Below are 25067 nucleotides of genomic sequence, written 5' to 3' on the forward strand. Positions count from 1 at the left end.
TAACAATTTCTGCTGAGTCACTGTTGACTAAGTTACTGATGTTACAGAATGTTCTCTGGATCCCTTTCCAGAAGGGGAACACATAAAGCTAATAAATCAATCCACAATTTCAGTGAACGTTTGATGAAAGGCAGCTACCCAGTGCACAGGCTAGAGAGCACTGAGCAGTACAGCTGAACAATAATGCTTTTCTTCACAAACATATGTTGCTTCACTTCAAATCCACGTCTGCTTTTACTCTGCTCTGGAACAATTCCAAACAACCCTGTAGTCCACATACTAAGGAAACCCTATTAAACTGGAACCTTTATGGTCATGTTCTCCTATATGATTTCCTTCTAGAGTCCATAAACTTTGTGGTACTTTGTGAACAATTCAAAGTTCAGTGAGACAGGAAAGTAGCACCTCTATGTTTCAACTTCATGCTTCTGCTTTCCCTCTACTATTCCTGGTGGGAAAAAAAAAATCTTTTGGCTTGGAAATAATAATAATAAGCAGCTTCTGCTTATGGACTAACATTAGGAAGAAAAACAACCTTACAAAGATGCTATCAATGCTTCAGTAGTCAGGGTAATTATTACCAATAATTCATACCACAGCTAGCACAGCAAAACTCCCACTCTAACTGTATTTAACTTTGTTTATTGAGGACAACAGACATCTTTCCTCATATCAAAGCCTGAAGAGGGAATTACCAACAAATTTTGGCACACAATCACATTCTTTTAAAATACACTATTAGACATCATGAGATCCCTGAAACCAGAGAACTTTCCATAAAATTCAGATCACATTATTTCAAAAGGTTTGGAGGGCAGGGTTGAAAATTATAGTAAAAAAATTGATAGTGCAATTACAGTCAGTGGCAAATGATTGAAAAAGGAAGCAGGAATACCCCTATCATGACAGTACATTTCCTGAAATGCAAATCAAGACACCATGTTGTGTAAAAATGGTCTCTGTTCAAACTTTTAATAGAACTAGAAATTCTTACTGCTTATTTATTAAGTTGGATTGTTGCTATATACAGAGTATGAAAAAATATATTTATTAGGTTACAAACAGAAAAATACATGGGAGGAAATTGAGTATGGAGTTATGTATGTCTGACAATGCTATTCACTTTGACATAACATGGACACCAAACAGGAATGAAGTTCCACTGACAGCTGACTAAAAGGAGTTACCTGCACAAGGCCTAAGAAACAATAAAAGAATAATCACAAAATCACAGAATGGGTCAGATTGGAAGGGATGACCCCACAGGGGGTCATCTGGTCCAACCTCCCTGTTCAGTCATGGTCATCCTAGAGCACCTGGCACAGGATTGTATCCAGATGGTTCTTGAACATCTCCAGCGAGGGAGACTCCACAACCTCTCCAGACAATCTGTTCCAATGCTCGGTCACCTGCACAGTGAAGCAGTTCTTCCTCATATCCAGATGGAACTTCCCATGTATCAGTTTCTGCCCATTGCTTCTTGTCCTATTGCTTGGCAGCACTGAGAAGAGCCTGGCTCCTCTCTTGACACCCCCTTGATTTTATAACTAAACAAATACATATATTACTGAAACCAAATCACAGAGTGAAACATATCAATTTTTAAGAAATAATTTTGAAGGTAAGTGTTTAAATTAGATTTCTGGACAGAAAATAAATATTGAGTTCTCATATGTATTCTTCATTATAGAAGCAGAGCATGATAGATTCTTTCTCTCCTCAGTTGAAAAAGGTATAAAAAGTTGCTTAACTAAAAGTATCAAATGTAAAAGCAATTTCTGTCCTTTGTAAGAAAGTGTTACATTTTACAAGAAGCTCATATTGTTTCACTGGCAGATGATGCTTACATCAGTGATGTCATGCTCCAAACTTTTCAGGGTTCCAGGTATAACAATGGTATAACCCTTAAGATATAGATATAATCCACAATCAAGACACAAACCACAATACAGCATAGACATGACACATTATTCATGGTGAGGAAAGTCTTGGAATATAAACAACTATTACAAAAATATGCAAAAAGTATAGTTTAAGTCTTAAATTTACACTCAGGAATATCTCACAATGTTATAAAAAACAGTTCAGACTTTCTTTTGTCAAGTGGACAAAACAATGTAGCCATACTGGGATGCTACTGTGCCTCAGGTACCAGTAACTTAAGTTTTAGTGATTCTGGTCTCCTAACAAGCTTAGACCTAACATGATAAGTGATTAACAAGCTGAACAGCCTCAGCTTTGTGTGATTTCCTCCACAGTCATACAGTTCAGTCACTCTGCAAAGTTCATAAAAACAGGCTTTCATAAACAAAAACTATCTCAGTGGCAACTATTCTGCCATCTCAGTTTGCCACTCGTAGACATGAATTCTTTACCGAGGAGGAAGGTGATATCTCCTCCAGTATGGATGTCCTGATCCTCTACCTGGAGAGAGTGAGAGAGGAATTAAATACATTCAATGAGCATAGAAGCAGCAAAACAAGGGCTTATTAAGATAGCCTGCAAGAAAAGTTACATTTATATATATCCTAAAAAAGTGCATGTCCCTGTCCAGTTGGTGTGTAATTATGGGTAGCATTCTGAGATGTTGGAGGATAAAGTCTGTGGTAGCTCTTCTTAAAACTCTTGGGTGACTGTAGCTTTTAAACCTAGTCCACTTAATGGGTTGGGATAGTGATTCTCATCTGTGGCTGGTAGGTCTGACTGTATGAATTCAGGAAAGGAAAATACGCTGTTTAGAACCAGACATAAGCTATATTTACAAATATTGTCATACTGGTTTAAATGTGCCTGTGCACAATACTGCTTTAGTTAGAGAGTCCTATTAGCAAAGCAGTGCTCACAGTGTAAATTAAATCTTTTTCAGCACTGAAGTTCTACCAGGTCCCATCTGCATTACAGTTCTACCAAAATCCTATTAATCAGAAACATGCTTGAATGCAACACCAATGTGGAAGACTTGACTAAGTATCCTGCAAATGAGAGGCTGCTTGTATTATCAGCAGTTATGTGTTTTACAGTGTGCTAAGACTGAAGTGAATGTACCCTTTTGATGCAAATTCATTCTGTGAAGAAATGGATACTTAACAGTGATCTCCATACTTCTTAATGCTCTGTTTATTTTTAGGTTCTTATAGAATGAGTTAACATTGTGATGGAAAACAATGGTGGTCTTAACTTCTAATTAATGAAGTTTGTCTACCAATAGGGTATATGGGCTGTGGTGTGGTGGTGCAGCCACAAACCCAAAATCCATAAATTATCAAACAAGAAATATTAAAAGAAAATCTACCTTCCTGTGAGGCTTAGATGTCCTGCTCTGAGTAACATGGATGTGCTCTTATCCATTTGTAACACACAGCCAAGAAATTTATGGAGAGAAGTTAAATGAATAAAATCAAACAAAAAAAATCCCCAACCCTCCCAAAACGCAAAAACCCCCACAGCTGAATTCCCTACACTCAAAATAAAGCTAGAAGATGAGCTGCTTATTACAGCAGCTGGGTGGTTACTATTGACCATATAATGAAGGATGCCTAAGTCCAGTTCTTGTTCTGCCCGAGGGGATCCAAGCCATCCTCTCAGAGAAATACCAGCACTTCTCAGCTTGATGCTTTCTTGGTGGAAACACTCTTTCCTCCACTGCTGAAGTTGAGACATTGTCACAGAATTCTTAAACATTAACTGATAAGAGAGAGCAAAGGCTGCCTAATCATTATGTACACTCCTGACACAGAAGATATGGGTCCCATGGTTACTGTTCCATTACTTTTCACTGCATTTAATCCAATGATTTATATACAATATGCAACAGCAGGAGCCGTAACAGTGTACCATGGAAAGGTACCTAGAGGATGGGATAGACAGGTATCAGTAATATTACTAGGAAGGTTTATCACATAAGATACCATGAACAGAAAATGGCTACTTTTTTGTTCTTTTTTCTCTCTCTTTGGTGAGACACACATATAGCAGAGACGACAGCTACAGAGAGAAGCAACCCAAATACCTGTGCTAATATTAGCAAACTTAGGAAAAGAGTTTTGACAAAATGAGTCATGTTGGCAGATCAGTTTAAAAGGAGCTCTAAAACATTGCAGGGCTCTTTTATAAGGACAGATGTATTTTCCCAATAAACCTGTTTTACTTATTTTTTTACACAGGCAATTTAACTGCAGTTATGGGATCATGTTTTAAGAGTGTCCTGAGGGTAAGAAATAGGGCTAGTGTAGAAGAAGCCAAGATATTTAAATAATGCTACTGAAAGACATTTATAACACAGCAGCACAGTTACTGTGGAATGTACTTTGTGGAATACACCTAACTGTAAGATCTCTGGAGCTGGTCAGAGATGATCTGGCCCCTGAATACCAGGTTTCTTCAGATGGTCAAGAATTGCTAACAATGACCAGATTTGGTTTTGCTTATGGTCAGCATAAATAGTCTACATTTTAGCTTTATATTTTAGATACAGGATCGAAGAATATTATTTGTGAATCAAATAATATTATCTTACTCTCAAGCTTTCAACAGTGGCAGCTGAAGCACATTAAAGACTTCACTACACCTATTTATTATTTATTTTTCCTAAACACATTCATCAATCATCTTTGAAAATCTCACCTGGAAACATGAAAGAAATTCAGGCTCTGCAGTCTTAATAAAATAATTGGTGTTTCTTAGACACTTCTCTTCCTTTTGCTTATTTTCTTTAATCTATGTGTATGTGCTTCAACTCACAGTAACTAGGAAGTAAAACTGATTTAAGTCAGCTCAACAGTGTTATCCACAGTGGCATTTCACTGAAATGTCTGTTCTTTTCAAGAAGTGAGACTGGTGAATGACTTAAGATTAATGCCAAGGCAAGACAGAACTTGCATTTGTATCAGTTAGGCAGTGACCTGGAAGCAGAGACCCTGCTCTAGAAAACCACTTAAGAATGTGTTTAACTTTATTCATATGCTTGAGTGTTTTGTTGAAGTATGAACGAAGATCTGCAGCTAAAGACTTCAGACACATTTCTGTGCAGCTGTGCCAATTTGTTTTAGAACTATTACAATTTCAAACACAGTTCAGCTGAGACCAAGCATGAAAATTATAAATACCACATGAAAGTTGTTTTCCCAGAACACTGTGAGTAGAAGATGACTGCAGATTACAACGCTACACTCCACCTCACCCTGCAGAGTTAGTTTTTGCAAATGGCAGTGCACAACTGTATAACTGATGCAAGTTTTGTTGCTGACTGCTGTAGGCACAGGGTAACTGCACACATAAAAATGAACTGCAGATAGATACAGAGCTGTTATATTGTTGATAGGGACAATTCCAAACCCACAAACATGTACCCATTTTTTACCTTGTGACTGTGGATGTCTCTGTGTGAACCCCCTCATCTGGTTATGATATGGAGAAACGAAATGACTTCGGTGTGGTTGTTGGAACCTGGGATTAAAATCTCTTTGTTCTCTTCCTGAAAAACAGTATTCACTAATCAACTCTGACAGTATGTAAGATTAAATGAAGAAAAAGAGAGACAGTGTATTCTTTTTCAGGAAACAGTATTTCTTAGTTTTGTGCCAAAATACTCATGCACAATTATGATCTTTCCAAACTAAAGTCAGCCTAACAAGCATGGTTCTTGTCCTCATTTCCATCTATGCACATTATGATTACAAGCTGTTAACAAGTGTATTTAGAAACCAGATGAAAATTTTATGACACAGATTTGGAGACTGCATTCATTAAAACAAACAGAAATCTCTGTCCAAATTGGAATCACAAATCATAATTAAAATGGTTAAATATAGCTCTCAAGGAAAAGCAGATGCTACCAAGGTCTGGTATTATAAATCACCCACAGATATCCTTAATTTTGAGTGTCCAGCATGAGCATGTTGTAGAGCCACGTCAGAAGTATTGCTGCCACATAATGCAAAGTACTGAACTAGCAGAAAATCATTCTGTCTGTTGTAATTTGCTCAAGGAATCCTGAAGGGGTAATTTTTATCCTCACAGCCATTATAACTGATCAGGTTTTAAGCAAGTAATAAATACAATATGAGCATAAACACTGAGATTCAGTGTAAATTATTTCAAAATCTCAAAAGCCTCAGTATTCAGGCTGGTCTGTGATTGATGTTAAAAACCTTTCAGATGTTTTTTCCCCTGAAAGTCAGGCAGATCAGGTAGGGAAAACAAATGGCTTTAGAGAACTGAGCCATAAAATTGGGGGGAAAAAGCAAGATCTTAAAACAAAAAAGCACAATTCTACAAATTGCCCAAAAGCTCTCTTCTATTTTGAAATATGTCAGCGAGTCCAATAAGAAGTATTTCATCTTCAGTACCTTACTCATACCTTCAACTATCAGTGTTAAAATAGCTCCCCTGAGGGAATGAAAGAAAAAAGCTCTGAGTCATTTAATTTCTCCTGTAAAAGTAACTTTAGTCACTGAATAAATAGTGATGTTTCTGTCAATGAATGATACTTATTGCATATATCTCACTAATCACGTAGTTAGATGCAAATATTATTCTATGTAAACTCGGGTAATCAAATTCACATAAATTGCTAAAAAGGGAAATATTTCTTAGATCTCTTCATTTGCTTCTTGGAGAAAGAACTTACAATTTACTTAGCTTGATGGGCTGCCTGTGTAATTGCTGCTGCTGTTGAAGGGTAATTTACCTCATTGATACATTAACTTTATTGAGAAAATTCACAGAATGCCAACCTGTGTTAAATCCATTCCCTCTTGGTCTGCTCTGTATCGTTCTGTTCCTTGCCATGCAAACCTTGCAAATGAGAGACTTCAGATTTTGGAAGGGTGTATACAAAGACTCCTGCAAAAAACACAGTTAAAAATCAATGACTCTTCTGCTCTTCTTTCTTCAGGTGTAGCACAAATTAAACACACACACAACTACAAGACTTGTGCATGCATCAAGGTGGTTCACACTTGTACAGGAAATAAAGTTTAAACATTTAATATTAAATGTGGATACTTGGAGGGATGAATAGGGGTGCAGAAGAAATGTCTTCCCCTTTCTCAGTGAAGTTTTTTTCCTTCTCTGCTCACATCTGTAAGTCCCTTGCTGTCCTGTTCTATCACCTTGCACCGTAGATATATTTAACTAGACTTCCATCAGCAATACCTCAGGCAGAGGTGGTTAAAGCCTCCAGATAAGGACTGATGAACTCATAGAAAACACACCAGTTAAAATCAGTCTCTTAACTTAACCCAACAGTAATACATCTGCTCCAACTCCTGACTGATAAAACATAACTAAATCTAAAAAGAAACAGGGGAATTAAATTCAAGTGTATACCTTGTGGTGTGATTAAAAATTCTACTGTCAAAAGGACAAGCTGAAGCTATTTAAGGATACAATATTGAGAGATATCACACATCCTTAACTTTCTCTGATTTCTGTGAGCTTTGAAAAAGTGACAGATCTTATTTTTTCTTTTTTTCCTGATTGGTACCAGGCATGTGGGATTTAGTACACAATGAAGAGAATGAGGAAAAGAGAGATTTTAGAACAATAGCATAATTTGTGATTTTCATAAAATTGAACTGATTTTTACAGGATGACAATTCCTTTTTTAGGAGCAGGAAGGAGAGAAGAAGATGACAGGATAAGCTAAAAAATCTAATAGGTAGCAAGACTGCAGTAACTAGAGAGGTTTCTTAAATTAGAGGTAGAGTCTGACTTCCTGAACCCTGCTGAGAACTTTCCTATTAGATTTTTTAACAAATGTCTTTATAGACATTTAAATAAAATCCACAGATTTTTAAAAAATTTTGTTTCACCACACCAACTGGGTCCAGCCTGTAAAGAACCCCCTCTAATGGGAAAAACCTTTCATTTTATTCTTGGGGGAATAAATTCAGAATGTATGAAGGTCAGATCAGAATGTATGAAGCAAGATCAGAAAAGAACAAAACATCATTTATGCCGACCCTATGATGTAATTTGGTTTTAATTTTAAAAAATTGATCATGAACACACTCATTAGTGAGAAGCACAGTAAAGAGGCTAATAAAGTGATAATATCATTGCCTCACTTCTTTATGAGACTATTATAGCCAATTTTCTGTGTGGATAAGCAAACTAATATGATTACAGTTTTGAAAAACAGAGAACTAGCATAATATGAGCTTAGCATATTTTTTTTTAAAAAACAAGATGGCTCTATTTTTATTCTTATCAGAAGCTGTCCATTTTTCATCTTTAGCAGCTGTTAGGCTACAAAGAGCTGAGCTACTCAAAAATTTGCCCACAAAAATATCAACTGTATTTAATGTACACATTTTCTTCTTTTGGTATAAAAACCTGTAGGAAGCAAACCCTAAAACTTCTGCTATACATGTAAATATTTAACCAGGACTGTATTTCCACTGCAGTTTTCAGAAACCTATTAACTGTATTTAAGCCTATCATATTCAAAACAACACTGATTCTGAGATTGCCTTGAGTCCCTGAAGTAGTGCAACTGTCCAGAAAATAGAGAAGGGACCCTAGGAGTTAGGAGACAAGCACTGAACAACCAAAGGAGTAACTTTTTCTTGTTATTTTTCTTTTCCATAACACAACATCCCACGTAGAATAACTTTTTTCTGAATACAATGCTGTCACTATCACCAGATTAGATTTATGATGCTCAAGGTTAGATTGTTAACAAACAAGTGCTGAAAGATCTTGGCTTCCAGCAGTACATTAAGCTCTGCCAGGAACTAAGCACCATTTTTATTTATTAAAGTTGAACTTATAATAATAGGAAAAACCAATCACATATACTTGTTGCATTGCCAGTGTTCCCAGCTAAACTGGCATCTCTAGGCAATTCTCCCCAAAACAGATTCTTGCCTCAAACTGATAAGCTGGAAAGCTATTTTATTAGTCTGGGTACATATCTCTGCCATATATGTACCATAAAATTGTACCTAAAAAAGAAAAAGGTATTTAAACTACTCTAAAAGTTCACATAGCTAGAGTATTTTTCCTCATAACAGAACAGTTTATCTGGGGTTTGTTTAAAACAGAGCATCAGGCTTTTAAAAACCTAGATATTTCAGTTGACCAAGCATATTTCTAACTCTGTTCTAGGAAAGTATGATCTTTTTTCATCTTCGTTATAAAACAGAGTAAAATAGAACTCTAAGATTAACACACAAAGATTTTAAAATGTTAGCTAAAACATAACACATTAAGAAATATCTATATCAATTAATATAACTGTTGTACAGATTTAAATACGTATTGTAAAAGTTATCCACTAACCTGAATTCTACTCAAATGGAAAACAAGTATCAATTTCACACAGATCCGGATACTTTTACATTTTCCCATTTATTTTTTAAGCCCTCTATTGTTTTGCAAAAGTCCTGCATGAAATTCCTGGATGAACCATTAGCCCAATCTAAATCTACTGAAATCAAGAGACCAATTAATAGGAACCACAGGATTTGGGGAGAGGTTATGGTCCTAATCATACAATTGAATACATATGGAAAGGATTATTCTCCTCCTTCATGCTAAAAACATGTTCATTCCACCCACCCACAAGAGTTGCACTCCTCACTCCAGACCAGCATGGTATGTAACTGGACACAAAATCACAGAAGAAAACCAGTTATACAAAAACAACTGGCATTGAATGCATGAGATTAAAACAAATCAAAACTGAAACCTTTTTTCTCTGTAATTACTTTACTTTAACCTCAAGTGATACATTCAGTATCAGGTAAAAACATTTCAAAGGTAAGATTTTCAAAAATAATTAAATGATACAGGCTTTTCTGTTCCACATTGAAAAGAGACAAATTAATTGAAGGTCTTTAGAGCTACCTTCACAGATGGGTGCAGATCTACCCAAGCACCTCTCCACATATTCTGTGCTGGTGGGGCACGAGGCAGGTCTGGTTTGAGGCTTCACCAGTGCATCAATACAGCCTTGCAGCCAGTCTAGCAGACCCTGCCTCTGAGCCTGGCCATGATGTCACTCCAATGCACTGTGCTCAGTGGGACTCTGGTACCTTCCTGTCCAGACATGTTTGAAATCATACTGGTCTTTTGGTAACATAGCACAAAAATCTTATAAATCCCCAGATTTGCAAGATAAAGTGGGACTGAGAACTAAATAAGTACTTGGAACCATGGGAAGGTACTTGGTGAGATTCTAAAATAAATACCAGGATATATACCTTCTGATTTCCAGTTCCTCTTTGAATCTGACAAAACTTCATCTCAAAATTCAGTTTCCTTAATGCTTTTAAAAATATCACTCTTAAACATTTTAAAAATTGGGGTTACCCAGTATGTTTTTTTAAAGGTGCTCTTAATATGTTTCTTAAAATCTTATGGGAAAAGGTCTCATCAGTATCTCAGTACTAGAAAACTATTATGGGCATTTTCATTTTTGAAATTGACAACTATTTTCCATTATATTAGCTTCTGAGTGTGGGAACAAAAAAAAAGGTAAAATTACAGCTTCCTTCATAGGATCAGCATTTCTACTTTTTTTTTTATTATTTTTTGTGGAGAGATTGAAAAAGAAATAAGAAAGAGAAGAAAAATACAAAGAAAGGGGAACAGTGTAAACATGAATATTAAAACAACAAAGAAAACGGACAGGTACATTTTTACAAAGAATACAGAACTAGAAGGAAGTGATTACTCACATTGCCTTCCAAAAGCTCTTCCAGAGAGCAACCTTGGTGTGACTGCTGGTATTTTTCTTGAAAAAGTTTTCCATCAAACACTGCCCAAGGCATCAGATCATCCATTTTGAATGGAAAGCCGCAGGCACTGTTGGCCATGAGCAAAGTTGTAAGGCCACGGATCAGGACAGCGCCCAGATGTACAGCCCTGGAGTCCACTTGTGCAAGCTGTAAACACACACACACACAAAGGCAGGTCTTCACAAACCAGGAGTATGAGGAATCTTGCCATCACATATAAACATGCAAACAGCAGAAAAAATTATAAACTCTCCCGATGTTGTGACAATGATGGCCCCCTACTCCACAGCAGAATTTGTCTGAGGATTCTGTATCTAGTTTTATTCAATAAAGTGAAAGAAGTGAAATTTAACAAATACAGCATCTCACTCAAGTTTTTAAGACAAATACATTCAAAATGTAAATGGAAAGACAAAATAAATGGCTATTCTCCATAGTATTTTTCAAGCATTAGCAGTTTGGCAGGAAAAAAATTCTGTTAGTGGAATGCAAAACATGAAGTGGGAGTACAAATTGATGTGTACAGTGATCCACTGACCCTCCAAAGTTTGCTTACCCCAGAAATGTTACAGAGTTTAGAGATCATTTAAATTGCAGGATTTGACAGAACGAAGTTTATTGTATCCAAGCTTTTATTTTAAACACTCTATAATTTCCTTTGACTGTAATCTGAAAGTCAAATTATTTCACTTCAACCTGGATGCCTCCAGAAGAAATACTGGAATCGTGTGACAACATTTAGAAAATGCAAAATGAGAAACTCAACAAGACAATTAAAACTCACAGCCAAAATAAACTACATGGGTGAATTTAACATCCTGTTGTGGCAGAGCAGAGCAAAATACAAAAACCTTGAATCCAGTATAGGGAAAACTGTGATTTTAAGTATTGTTTAAACTGTACAAAGCTCCTCAGTGGGCAATGCCTTTTCCAGTCTGTACCGAAGCAGTCTGTTAGATCAGGAGAGATTCGTAACAGTGTGGCCATCAATACTGTAATCTGTGGTAGCTGTTGTACCCTTACAGTATAAATTATACCAGAAATGGAATAGTATCCAAGCCAGTCCAGAACAGAAAGGGCAAAAAGTGACTCAAATTGTCTTAGCTCTAGCACCTGGAGAGCTGCGAACTGTTTGTCTGAAATGCAATGGAAAGGGTTGACCATTATTACTACATCTTACATCTTGAAAGATCTCCAAAAGACTTAAAGGTATGGACATACACAATCAGTGCCCTATTTTTTAAAAAATGACAAGTAGTAGCAAAATCCATGAAATGTAGCACTATGAATCAGAATTTTTCCTTCCTAAGGTCCACATAACAAAATCAGGAAACCTTTGCTAGCAATAAAGAGCTACAAAGCTTCTTCCAAAAAGGAAAATCACAAATCATTTGGAGAATAGAGCCAAATCCTGGTGAAGGAGTTAGGTTTTTTGCACTATAACGCAATGAGCTGAATTCTGTTGCATAATTTGACTAGGTGAAGCTGGCTTCTATGATGGGGTTGCCCCTAACCACAGACAAGGGGCAGCAGGGCTCTGTTAAGCTGACTTGAAGATACAAGGTGCATCTCCATGGGCTGTTTTCTTTACAGTGTAAAAGCAAAAGAGGACCTAGCTATGAAGGTGCAGGCAGGGAGGTGCCAGGCAGGGAGGTTCAGAGCCCTCTGGGAAGAACTTTTGCTGTCTCTAGCGATTCCTGGAAAGGCATCAAGCTGGCCACCAGGGCACTGACCCAACATGACAGTCAGTAGTTGAAATTCAGCCAGTGCAGACAACTGGAGACAACCACTGACATCCAGACAAATACAGAAAACACAATGTAATTTCACAGAATTGTAGAATGGTTTGGGTTGAAAGGGACCTTAAAGTTCATCCAGTTTCAAGCCTCCTGCCATGGGCAGGGACACCTCCCACTAGAATTTGAGCAGTCATTTAGAAAATGAAAGGTCCATATTTTTCTGATCATGACACTTCATACTTGAGTAAGGAGACTCTCTTCTACCCTCCCTTTAAAAGAAATGTATTCTCAGTAGGGGATCAGGCCACTGAGTTTCAGGAAGTTATTGCCTCCAAATGTCAGCTACCATTTTGCCAGCTGAGACTAGTAACTACATGCACTCTCATAACTCTCTTGCTCTGGCAAGTAAAGCAGGAGTTTGCAAACTGTTTAACAATGCTGAAGGGTACTTGAAAGAGGAATGCAGTTCAAGAGAACCAGTAGTATTTGTACTAAAGTAAACTGCAAGACTGCACATAGTCACCATGTTACAGCTGAGAGATTCTTACATTGCATTTACTAGATTGTTTCTGCTCACCAGATCAAATCTTAAGACCTGCTAAGGAAGTGTGTCCACATCATTTACAACCTTAGCTGTGCTCTTTTGAATTACACTTGAGACATATTGATCAAAAAGATAAAATAATGTTGCTGGTGACAGGTTTCACAGGTAAAAAACTTCATTGTCTAGGGATATCAGTACAGAACTTTCCTAAAGCACTGTAGTATCGGGGGGATGGAGGGTGTGTGTGTGTTTGTGTGAGGGATATCAGGTAAGGCTTGGTGTTTTAATGGAAATTAGCATGAGCAAGACCAAGGCAAGAGCTATCAACAGTGATTTCTTTATTTTAATAGGACAGGAAACACATTAACTAAAGGGTAGTTTCTGTTTTCCATGTCTGGCAATGAAAACCAAAGAAAATGAAAGCACAGTGAGTCTGTAACAATGACGCTGTGCACATGGCAAACCACAGAGCTGCCTTGCCATGGGAATGCTCACAACTGCTTGGTGTCTGCAATGTTAAGACGTCATGATGAGAAGTGGAAAATTCCAAAAGAAAAGAAGTCTTGTCTTGCAGGGCATCACACCCTAGAGATTACTTCCTTTCGGAAATTGTCTGTTCTTTTTACTATTTCTATAAACTCAGGACCCCAGTGAACTGGGTGAGATACACCCCTGTGATCTCGCTGCTGCTACTCCTACCACCAGCTGATGACATTTGTGTGAGAGACACAGGGAATGTGTGAGAACTGCTCCTCCTGCACCAGCTGCCTGTGCTGTGCCCCTGCTGCTGCGCCTACCAATGGCAGCTCCCCACCCTCCCAGCACTTGGGGAAAAAGATTACTTTTCCTATTTGCCAGCATCAGCTGAAGACTGAGAACTCAAAAGCTCACAGTCCTCTAGCATCATTGCAGCAGAGGTTACTGATAGCAGAGGCTTGATCTGAACTGGGTAAGCCACTTGAAAAGAGCAAGAGAAGTGCTACAGCATCCACAACACTATGTATTAAGTTTTTTTTTCTAACAATTTGAGAAATCTTTTTGCTAGAAGAGCTGTCATCATAGACCTGTATCACTGAGTTCAGGCCCATCTCTGTGGCCATGGGCACGTACATTGGCAACAGCAAGAGGCTTTGCAGGGTGGAAGGTGTTTGCTCACAGGATCACTTTGCAAATCTAGACCGAGAGAATGCGTATCCTGCTGAACAGTTTTAACTTACAGGAAGAGAAAATACATGGATCTTGTATAATGCAAATTTCCAGTTCAAATTTCATCTAATGAAATAACACTTAGAAAATAATCAGGACGTAAAAATACCTTTATATTTTAAGGAAATGCTATTAGTCCTCTGACTTGTCTTTGTGGACTCACAAGGGATTTTTGATAGAGGTGTAAACCTTACACTATGCATTTTGAAAGCTGCACAAACTATTTCCAGGACCATACTAAAAAAACCCTTTGTCCCTCAACTGATTGGAGTTTAAAGGGATCAAATTCTGTCAAAATGATAAATAAGTTCTATGATAGTTGAAATGTGAGGGCGAGTATCTGAACATGCCAGATGTCAGCAGACACAAAGGAAGGCCAGAACCACACACCAGCAAAGTCATCACACTACCTGAATTTCTAGAAACCAAGAAGAAAAGATATGATGACAATTTTACAGTTCTTTACTTGTGCTACTTTACATGTCCTCTGTATCTCAATGTAGTAAATACGACATTTCATTTAAAAACTGGTTCCTTTAGTAGGATTTTCAACAACATTCTGGGAATACTCTTTTTCAATGTAAAAAGTCTGTATTAATAATTGTTACTTAGGTTAAAGTTTACTTTTTTCCTATTCTGTTGCCTTCTTCCTGTGGTGAAGTTGAATACAGAAGATATGACGGTGACTAACATTTTGAGATATACATTTAAAAGAAGTAACTTTAAAATTACATAAGGCATTTCTCCCACTCCTCCCTTCCCCACCTTCCCCACCCACCTACAGAAGAACACACCTGTTTTTGTGATAAAACGGAAAACATAAAACACAAGGACAGGTTAGTATTTGATGATTTCTAGTTAAAATTAATCAATTCAATAACAATAGTTACAAATCAATGCAATTTGTCCCATGCAATAAACTGCTGGAATTCAAGTGGTAGTGATCAAAATCTGTGTACTTGTCTAGTTTAACCAGTTCCTTTTAGATCCATTTGAACTCAGCCGGTATATCATCAGTATGCTGCTTCTTACACTAACTCCCCCAGCAGCCACCTGTATCTTAAATGATCAAATATTTAACCATGGGCAATTTATGCTTGAGCAATAAAGGCAGCAGGTAGATCCTATCTCAGGAACTTGTCATTAAAACAGTAAGGCTTAGCTTTGCCTGAGAGCACTAAGGCACACTGTGTCCTAAATATAGAGAGATGAACGCTCGGCTGATGACAATGTAAGTTAAAGCCTCTGCAGTGGAAAGCATCACTAAACAATCCCAACCCAAAGACAGAGACCAGATCGTCCTGCCTTCAGGCATTAGTATAAATTCCCAGTGGGAGCTGGCAAAGGATGCTAAAGCCCCTGCACACCAGAGCTCTAGTCTCTGTTCTTGAGAGAAAGATAACCTAAACTGGTGCAATGTTGGTAAATTTAAGGAATGTCACCCTACAGAGGTGGGCTGGTGAAACAGTGCATTTACTAGGCATCAGTCAGCTTTAAGCACTAAGCTGCTGGGACCTGTCAAATTGAGGGGGGAGAGGAGCACCAGTATTTTGAAAACAGACTAAGGTTTATTCTGATAAAAGATTACGGCTTAAATTAAGCTCTTCCTGCTTAAACAAGGTGTGTGCAAAGGAAAATGGGGATTGAAAAGAGATCCTATGAGAGAATTGGCTGCAACAGAAACTAGAAAAACCAGTTTTTAAACACTTCTAAGACTTTGAAGTAAATATTTAGCTGTAAACAACCCAATTGTTTAGTATTTATATGTTCAGGAAAGTTTATTTACTGGGTTTTATCAGGACTTTGATGTAAAATGATACCTCTTTGTGGAACAACACTCTTATTTACATTAAGACAAAACCACCACTGAAGTAAACTTAAAAAAAAAATTAAAAATTGCTTTTACCATTAAGCACTCTACAAATAATAACACAAAAGTACTACTGCTAACCACTTTGCAACCAAAAAAAAAAAAATCTCCTTCAGTTCCAAAAAGATTACATCTCATTTCTTGTTTAATTTTCAGAAACAGTTGCCTTTATCAGAACTCTTAATCATACCCACAACAAACCCCAGCATAAGTGACACTTCTGTGATAATGAATTTCACAGGTAAAAAGTTTAGTCCTCTCAGCTTATTTATTCAGCTCTGCAATGGACAGCACATTAACACCTGCAGAAAGACTGAAATAACATTACTTCTCTTATTTTGCCACAATTGTTCAACTCTGATCTAAAGTGCTTATGACAGTCCACAATACCTGTGACATCTACAGAATGTTCATATCAATTTTGAATTATAGTCATCAGGCTAACCATCTGACTGTAGCCCAGCCAGCAGCCATGTCCCTTCTATAACAGTGAATGGATTCATCTGGATTTTAATTTTTAGTGTCTTATATATTTGCTCATGTTTTTGGTGACATACTTATCCTTGAACTTCCTCACCTTTCCATCACATAGATAATATTTAATTTAGTTGGTAGGAAGATATGTTTTATTAGTTTGGGACTCTGAAAATTGTTGTAGTCTGATTTTTTTTCCTTTTTTAAAAATCACACAATGGTTACATGTTGTGGAATTATGAGAAGGCAAACTATTAGTAACTCCACCTGCCCTGCAACTGATAAAGTTTGTCCCCCTGATGGGTGACAAACTGCCAGCAGACTCCTGGTACATCTGCACCACGAACTGATGAGCTCCTGAATGTGCTGCGTCACTGGCATCTGAAGTGGTTCAGTAATTTTTAGAATTTTCTTCCCTGTGCCTCTTGGGATGTCTCCCTCTCACATGGATGCCCTAATAAAGTGATGCCATGCTAAAGTTCTCTCCTGTTGGGCAACTTAGAGTGCCTTCTCCATCTTCCCTGCTGCCTATTTAAAACAACCAGCAGTAAGTATTGCGCTCCCAGACTCCTACATCTCTGTCAAATGCAGCTGAAATTGGCCAACACATTCAAACGTTATTAGAGAACACAGAGAAGAAATTTAAAAAGCATGCAAAAGGTCACCTCTCTCCCAGTAACTTTTCATTGTAAGCCTTCAAACATCAAACTTTTTCCACTTCTTTACTTCCTGACACTCACTATCTATTTCTGTACTCTACTCTACACTGTCTAGCTCCATTAACAAAATCTTCAAAATGAGGGTCTTCATTTGCTGCTACCTGATCCTGAGCATACTCCTGATCTAAAGTCCTTATCCACACCTTAATCCAGTACGATCCCTTCATTTAATCATAGGACTGGTCCATGGAAAAAAGTTATAGGAGTAAAAATTCTGCCACCAACAGAACTACTCAGCAGAGTGTGCTATGCTGCCTTTGCTAATGCAGGATGTCCTTCCACAGTCAGACTGGTTAGGCCTGCAACTGCTCAGTTCACTGCTACAATTGTCCCAAGCTTCACTAGCCAAGCTTGAAAATTAGTCTTCTTTTTCTCCCTCCCTAGATTCAGAGTAGAAGTTCAAGATTTATTCAATTGTCCTAACGTAGGACCACTGTCTTGGGGTGACTTGATGCTGTATTCCCTATCGCTGCACTATGCCCAGAAATTTGTATATATACCTTTCTATGCTTTTAAACTGAGCCTGAGCAGAGAGAGAAGAAAAAAACCCCTCAAGGATGCAGACAGAGATAACACACTCTCGTTCCCTGCATTTTTTTTTTTTTTTTTTTTTTTTTGCTTCTGTGTTTCTTTTTTTTCCTGAACCTGGTGGGGGAGGGGTGGTTTATAACCTGCCTTCTCTCAGAGGATATATTTCTAAATTTGGCCAAACCGGCACAACCATCCCCACTCTTAAGCTGTTTGAGTTTATATTTCTCAAGGGCCTGATTTATTTCCCACTGAAACCAACAGAAAGGTCACTGAATTTCAACAGAATTAGATTAGACAAAATTTAGCATGTCTGAAGCACTGCAGCTTCCAGAAACATTATCACGACTGTTATTCATGTCATAAACTCTTCAAATAAAACTGTCATTGAACCAAGATACTTAGTGTAGAGAATTCCAGTAGAGCAAATATTGTTTGCCAGTGCAATATAGGTTTTGTTGGTTTTTGTTTCTCCCTGGGTTTCTTTGTATTGCAAAGCAGCTGCACAATAACATTGTTGATACTGCGGTTCACCCTTTGAAGTGATACAGTCCATGGTAAACAGTTCTGGCTAAGGAATTTTCTAGGTGTTAAGTCCACAGGTTGAAGAAGGAAAGAAGAACTTGTCTGCTTCTATTTCATGACAATCCCAAGGTCCAAGACAAATCAAATGAGTCAGGCAGCAGCATTTCAGATGACCTGCGAAGGGAACTGACAAACTGTAACCTGTGATCAGGTATGTTCAAGGCATCAGGAATTCATTTGTAACTACGCTGCAATAGAGTAACCACTTCCAGAACACCTATTCCTTTTGAAATGGAAATGCCATACACAGCCTGAAAGTTGCTGCATTTTGATACAAGAATGCCAATGCTGTGCTATGGTTTAGATGAATACATACAGAGAAATTAGAGAACCTTTGTTTGGTGCACACAGCTGTTGCATAAAGATGGTCTTCTGAGCTATTCAAGAACTGACTACAAATAAAGGTTTTAAGGAAAAAAAAAGATTACTTACATGTAGTATTCTACATTTTCTTGTATTGGCACTATGTCAGAGCAAATTAAACAGGGAAAGAGTTTATGTGAGAGTAACTTGGCCATTTTTAAAGACATATTGAACAGAGAGAAGAATGCTGTTTTAAAGAAAATGCATGCTCTGTAATAAGCCAAACTTTGGGATCGCAGCCCTTCAGCCAGCACTGGACTCTGCAGGCACTTTGCTGATAACATTTCACCCTCAGGAACTGCTCCACAGCCATTTTAGAACAAAGGGTACCTTTTTATTTTTTTTTTTATGCAGAAGGTGCTGTGCCAAAATAAACTTCCTGCAGAATGCCACTACACTTTCAGCCTCCTGTAATTGAAAAATACTACTTACCATTGCTCCTAGCCTGAACTATTCCTCTATTGTATTGAAGCCTCAGGGTACAAATACAACATACAACTGTATGATTTTGCTAGAAAGTTAAAAGCACTGAGAGGTTGAGGGATGGATTTTTAAAAGTGTACTGGCATAGCTCTGCTTTTATTACATTCAAAAGTAAAGCTCTCATTGGGGAACTTACAGAACATAAGTCCTAACATAGAAACATTTTCTGCCAAGTCGTGTTTGTGTATTCTACACACAGAGAGTATATAGAAAACTACTGCTAAATAGGAAAAGATGCTTAGGTACGCATTATCTGTCCTTGCTAAAACCAATACCTATAGAGCTTTGTATTTGGCAAGGAACTGAACTTCTTTTGAATCTATCACGGTAATACACAGCAGCCTAGGATGAATGTAATACACCTTTTTAGTTAATGTGCATAGTGCTGGTGTGACACTAGACATGCTGGTGAGATTACTAAGCAAGAAATGAAATCTCTCCATAAGTCACTAATTTCCTTTGGAGGTAATACACAACTACCTTTACACATTTAGTGTTTATTGTCCCTATGTGTTCTTTCCTCACGTGTAACACTGGGATTAGAATGTCTTAACAAGTGATGATGTCTTGAGATGCTAAAAAATAATGCTGGTAAGGGATATCATAATGTACTTTTATTGCTTTTCTCTTAACACAGCTCCATTTCTTTATAAAAAGTTCCTTCAACCACATCTCAGCTGTTTCTCAGTGAACATCAAATGAAATAACCCCAAAACAAAGATGAAGGGGAGGAGAATATATGTATGACATCAATATTAATGTTAACATATTAGAAGTTCACATTTACACAGCACTTTTGGCTAAAAAACTTTTATTATTGAGACTACTGGTGCACAACTGTTAGAAGCAAGAATTAAAATACAAGAAAGAACTGAATAATTTGACCAAAGTCATAGAAGAAGCAACAGAGAGGAACTGGACACTGTCTTGACTTTTAACCCCTGGACAATGACCACGTCAATCAAGAATACATTTGAAAAGAAAAGGAACAAATCAGCTCTTGGTTGGCCTTGCTGTTTCTCATATCTTCCAGATGAACATTTCTACATAGTAATTTGAAAACCTCCAGTATGTCCACCAAAGCACTGCAACCATATGCCTATAAATGCATCCACCTCCAAGTGGCTCATTTCAGAAAACATTTTGCTTCTCTGAAGTTACACACAGCCATCTGCTTCTGCAGGGAAAGCCTGGACAGATGTGCAGCCTGCACTCCTGCTCAGGCGTGACAGAGGCGCGCAGGCAGGTGCAGGCAGCCCCGAGCAGATGACGGGCAGGTGCGCGCGTGCCACCGCTTCCCGACGGCACGCTGCCTTCCCTCCCTGCTCCAGCCCTGGCACGTCACCTGCCCTGGGGCACACAGGTCAGCCCTTAAAGGCAGTGGGGAGCAACCCCACCTACGCCACGCCAACACCACCTCCCACCCTCATGGGCTGCTCGCTCCTTCTAGCACACCATATGCAGGGGAGTGAAAACTACTGAACTCAGGAGTAAACATACACTTTGACCAACACAAACTTGGGAGGAAAATGTAATTTGATACTGGAAATATTTATTTTTCCCTCTCTGCAATAAGTTATCTCTGACTTTCTCAAAGCTGTCAGTTTGCTTGATATTTTGGGAGAGCTTTATTACCCTCACTGCTAATAACTATGTTTCACTTCCTGCAATATTATTTGGCATGGATTAAAAATTAACAGTAATTTTGTTATCTGAAATTCCAGAGTGTCTTTTAACTTAAGCATCCTGAAATATTCTTTAAGCTATATACAGTCTAAAAGCAATTTATAACTGAAACATTGCTGCTATTTCCATGTTGCTGAAACCTTGCTAATAATGAGCTACAAGACAGTAGAGGGGAAAACTCACAGAAATGCACAGCAAACTTACACAATTATGGAGAAAAATGCAAAACCATCTTCCCCAAAGGAATAAAAATCCTCTTTTTAAGACCCTTGCTCAAAACCTTGCTCAACATTTTCTCCCTGGGCAAACTGAATCCATTTAAACAAACAAATTTTTTTCACAAGGTAGAAGAGATGACCTACAACTCAGCTCTCTACAACTACCTGAAAGGAGGCTGTAGTGAGTTGGGGGTTTGGTCTCTTCTGCCGTTTCTCAAGTGAAAGGACAAGAGAAAAATGGCCTTAAGAGGCACCAGGAGAGATACAGATTAGATAATAGAAAATTTTTTTTCACTGCATGACTGGTTAGGCACTGGAGTAAGTTGCCCAGGGAGGTGGTGAAGTCACCATCTCTGGAAGTGTTCAAAAAGCAACTGAAGGTAGCACTTGGGGATGTTATTTAGGGGTGAATATGGTGGTGCTGGGTTGATGGTTGGACTAGATGACCTTGAAGGTCTCTTCCAAACTTGAAAATTCTGTGATCTAGTTATGCTGTGGTTTGCATTTGTGCCAATGATATATAATAGAATTCACACGGCTATGTGAATTCTGATACTGGAGCTAATGTCAACTGCAAAAAATGTTCAGGGAAATAGACTCTAGTAATACAAATAAATATAGCAAATTTTGTCAAGAAGAAAATGGGGAGAGTAGGGCAGAACACCAATCTTGACTGCAAATTGAATAAGTTAATTAAGCCTAAGATTTTTTTTTAATATGCTTCTGAACGAACAGCAGCAAAAAAGGTAGAGCCAGTTGTTGGTGGATTCAGACAACTTTCTTCAGAACTTCAAAAGATGCTTATGAAAATAGACACAAATTTAGAAATGGGTCTTTGAAAAGCGCTATAAACAGTAAGTAACTTCAGCTCCTGACACATAATTGTATTTGCACTAATGCTTGACCCATGTAAGTGGACTGGAACTGTTCTATTTGGACTGGTTCATTTAAGACTATCTTAAGTCAGACTATCAGAAGAATATTTCTAATTTTGAACAGGGACTGAACCAATCCCAGCTTGAAATCACATCCCATACTGCTGCACTTTAGTTCCAGATTAGCCCAGAACACAGAGAAAACCTAAAGACCGCAGATGAGAACATGGGCTGGGAAGCAATGCCAAGATCAGCAAATCACCTCAATCCCCCCCGTTCTCTACCACCTGTCAGTTGCAATCTCGTCTATAATTTTTAAAACACTTTTGACAGATGCAAATTTTGAGGGAATATAAACCCTGATCCAGTAAAGCATCTGGGAATGCACTCAAATTCCATTTTAGTTAATACTAATGTACATGACAGAAGCACGTCCTTTGTATATAAGAAGGGTTCATCCGTAGGATCTTTACAATATTCTTACTTGCATTTTATGTTTTACTCAATCCAACTAGACTTCAAGCAAATATTAATTAGGAAACAGTCACAAAGACACAATAAACATACACTTCCTGGGGGGGGGAAAGATTTTTTTCAACAATCATATTTTGAAAAATACAGACACCTCTCAAAGGTTGTTTGGGGTCTGTTTGAAAAATATCACATGTAATGGCATTGACAAACATAGCTTGGCCTGCCAAATACATCAGGAGGTTTAAATTATTGAATGTCCAGAATCTGAGTATTATTTATGCTTTTCTGCCTGCACAGCATAGGAAAAAAAATACAGAATAGATGTAGCAATGTCCTTCTTTAAATCTGAGGGATCCTAACCAAGACACCTACACTCTTACCTACGACTCTAAAACAAACTGCTATTTTAAATGGATGTGGCTAAGTATCCCTCAGGAAAATATTCAGAGAAAAATACCTTGTGTAATATTGGTGTAACACCAAGGTAAACCAAGGTATAAAACCAAGGTAATCTTGCTTCCATGACACTGTACAATGAAAAATACCCAAAAGTTCTGTGCAACTAAAATTCTTGCTAAAGCTATTTCCAGCTTGCAAACTAGTTAACTACTTTGCTGAGTATTTATTATTATTATTCCAAAAGCTAATTAAATAATACCTAATATAGATTGTGTGAGAGTTCATTTGCAGTCAAGTTGCAGACTCTCTGAGTCTTATAATTTCAGATCTAAAATGATTGTGCTCGTTTCATATCATTAATAATTTTAAATAAGAAAAAGCTCTTTAAAAATTGAAGGAATATACTTCAGTGCTTGACTGTCTTATACCTCAGATGCAGCCAAACTGCTCCTTTTACAAGTGGTACAAAAGATGTTATCACTCTTAAGCAGATATTCTGGCATAATGGGACATTTTAGGGCAAAGCTATAAAGGGTTTGCAAGTGCTCTAAATCCCAGCAGTGATGTGTATACCCACCCATGTACCTGCTATTAACTTGGATTTCCTATTTTCTGACATAGATTTCACTTCTAAAACCATTTATCAGGACCCAAAATTCATCTACCAATTTCCAGTTTGTACTTCCTTTTTAACCAAATTTTTCCATCTCATCTTTGGTCACAACTTTCAGAAAAGACGTGACTCACAGCTTTACACCTCCAACACAAATTTTTCATATAGTCAAATATTTAGAGCAATCTTAGAAAAAATGTAATTGTGTTTACAAGTCATTATGGGTTTTCTTGTTTAGGCAGTATTTTACATGCATTAGTGGTGAAAGCTGACCTGTAATTGCACTTGTAAACAACCAGGGCCAGCACAATATAAGAAACAAAACTGGAAGCATGACTGCTGGTGCCTCTTTTTCTCTGCAATGGCCTCAAAGTTCGACTGATGGCTCTCTGGGCTTTTTGCCAACACCACACACCAAATTAAAATAGAAAGAAGGGAAATAGACAACCTGGGGTCCAAAATTTAATTCTGACCTTATGTATAAGCTCTATGGGAGACTTGGGCAAAGTAGAATACTAATCTACCATATAAGGGGGGCAGCACAAGAAGACGAGAAAAAATCTAACCAGAAAAATGTCTTTTCTATGGTGTGCACATTTTGGTATTTTGAAACCATCGATCTTGAAAAATAATCAAATCTTCATGTATAAACATTATGTTATTCTCAGAAAGTAATATTTAATGTACAGTGTAGTTACATGTCCACAGCCCACTTTCTTTCAGCATGAGATAAACTATATTTTTTATGGCTTTAACCCACTATATTCAAACCATAGACATTTCTGTTTCATAGACTTGTGGGTTTATGGATCTCATTAACTATGAAATATGGACAGCATATTAGAAAGTAGATTTGAAAGTGAAGGCTGAAAGGCTCTCTTCATTCCATGAGAACAGGCTCTATTTATATTTTCTCTCATATTTCATGGTGGAAGTTAAGTATTCTTCTGCTAACATACTTGCTAATGGAATTCTTTACAGAAAGAGGGAATTTTTTAATCAAATTAATGTTCTTTACAGAATTGGTTACAAGAAATAAACATTTTTTCTACTTCAAATAACACTATCATGTTAAGTCCAAAATGGCAGATGAGAAAATATCTTCATAAAATTTTGCAGATGCTGATTAATTTTACCATAACTTCCTTGAAAACTCTGTGATTAAGTTGTTTCTAGGGATCACTTTTAACATTTCAATGGAAAATAAAAAGTATGGTAAACAGATTAAACTCTGTTCCTGACTTCCTACTATAAACTCCATTTATTAATTAACTATGTACTAGTATAAGTCATTGCTCTCGGATCCTTTGATTTTAAACACAAATATCTAGAAAATTAAGCTGTTAAATACCTATTGATACCCCACTCACCAACTATTAAAATAACTCAGTAACTCTGTTGAGCATAACTCAATTTTGTAAAATAACTAAATAAACACAGCAATGAGTAAAAACAGTTTAGGCTATTCTGAGATGGGATCTTGAAAATTAGATGCTTGAATGATAATTCTCAGAGAGACTGCTTTATTGATCATTATTCTTAGAAT

At 37.4% G+C, this 25067-nt stretch overlaps 1 protein-coding gene across 1 annotated transcript in view; it reads right to left on the reverse strand.

Annotated features, from left to right (window-relative positions):
* Window positions 1-626: 626 nt before the first annotated feature.
* FAM120B (family with sequence similarity 120B) overlaps window positions 627-25067 on the reverse strand; it is a 47975-nt gene continuing 23534 nt past the window's right edge. The window contains exons 7-10 of the mRNA XM_048298140.1: window positions 10686-10892; window positions 6735-6843; window positions 5360-5473; window positions 627-2424 (exon numbers count right to left, since the gene is read on the reverse strand). Coding sequence (XP_048154097.1) covers window positions 2372-2424; window positions 5360-5473; window positions 6735-6843; window positions 10686-10892 — 483 coding nt within the window. The 3' untranslated portion in view covers window positions 627-2371. The remainder of the gene's footprint in view (window positions 2425-5359; window positions 5474-6734; window positions 6844-10685; window positions 10893-25067) is intronic.

The sequence above is a fragment of the Corvus hawaiiensis genome, chromosome 3 (assembly GCF_020740725.1).
Source record: "Corvus hawaiiensis isolate bCorHaw1 chromosome 3, bCorHaw1.pri.cur, whole genome shotgun sequence".
NCBI classification, from domain to species: Eukaryota; Metazoa; Chordata; class Aves; order Passeriformes; family Corvidae; genus Corvus; species Corvus hawaiiensis.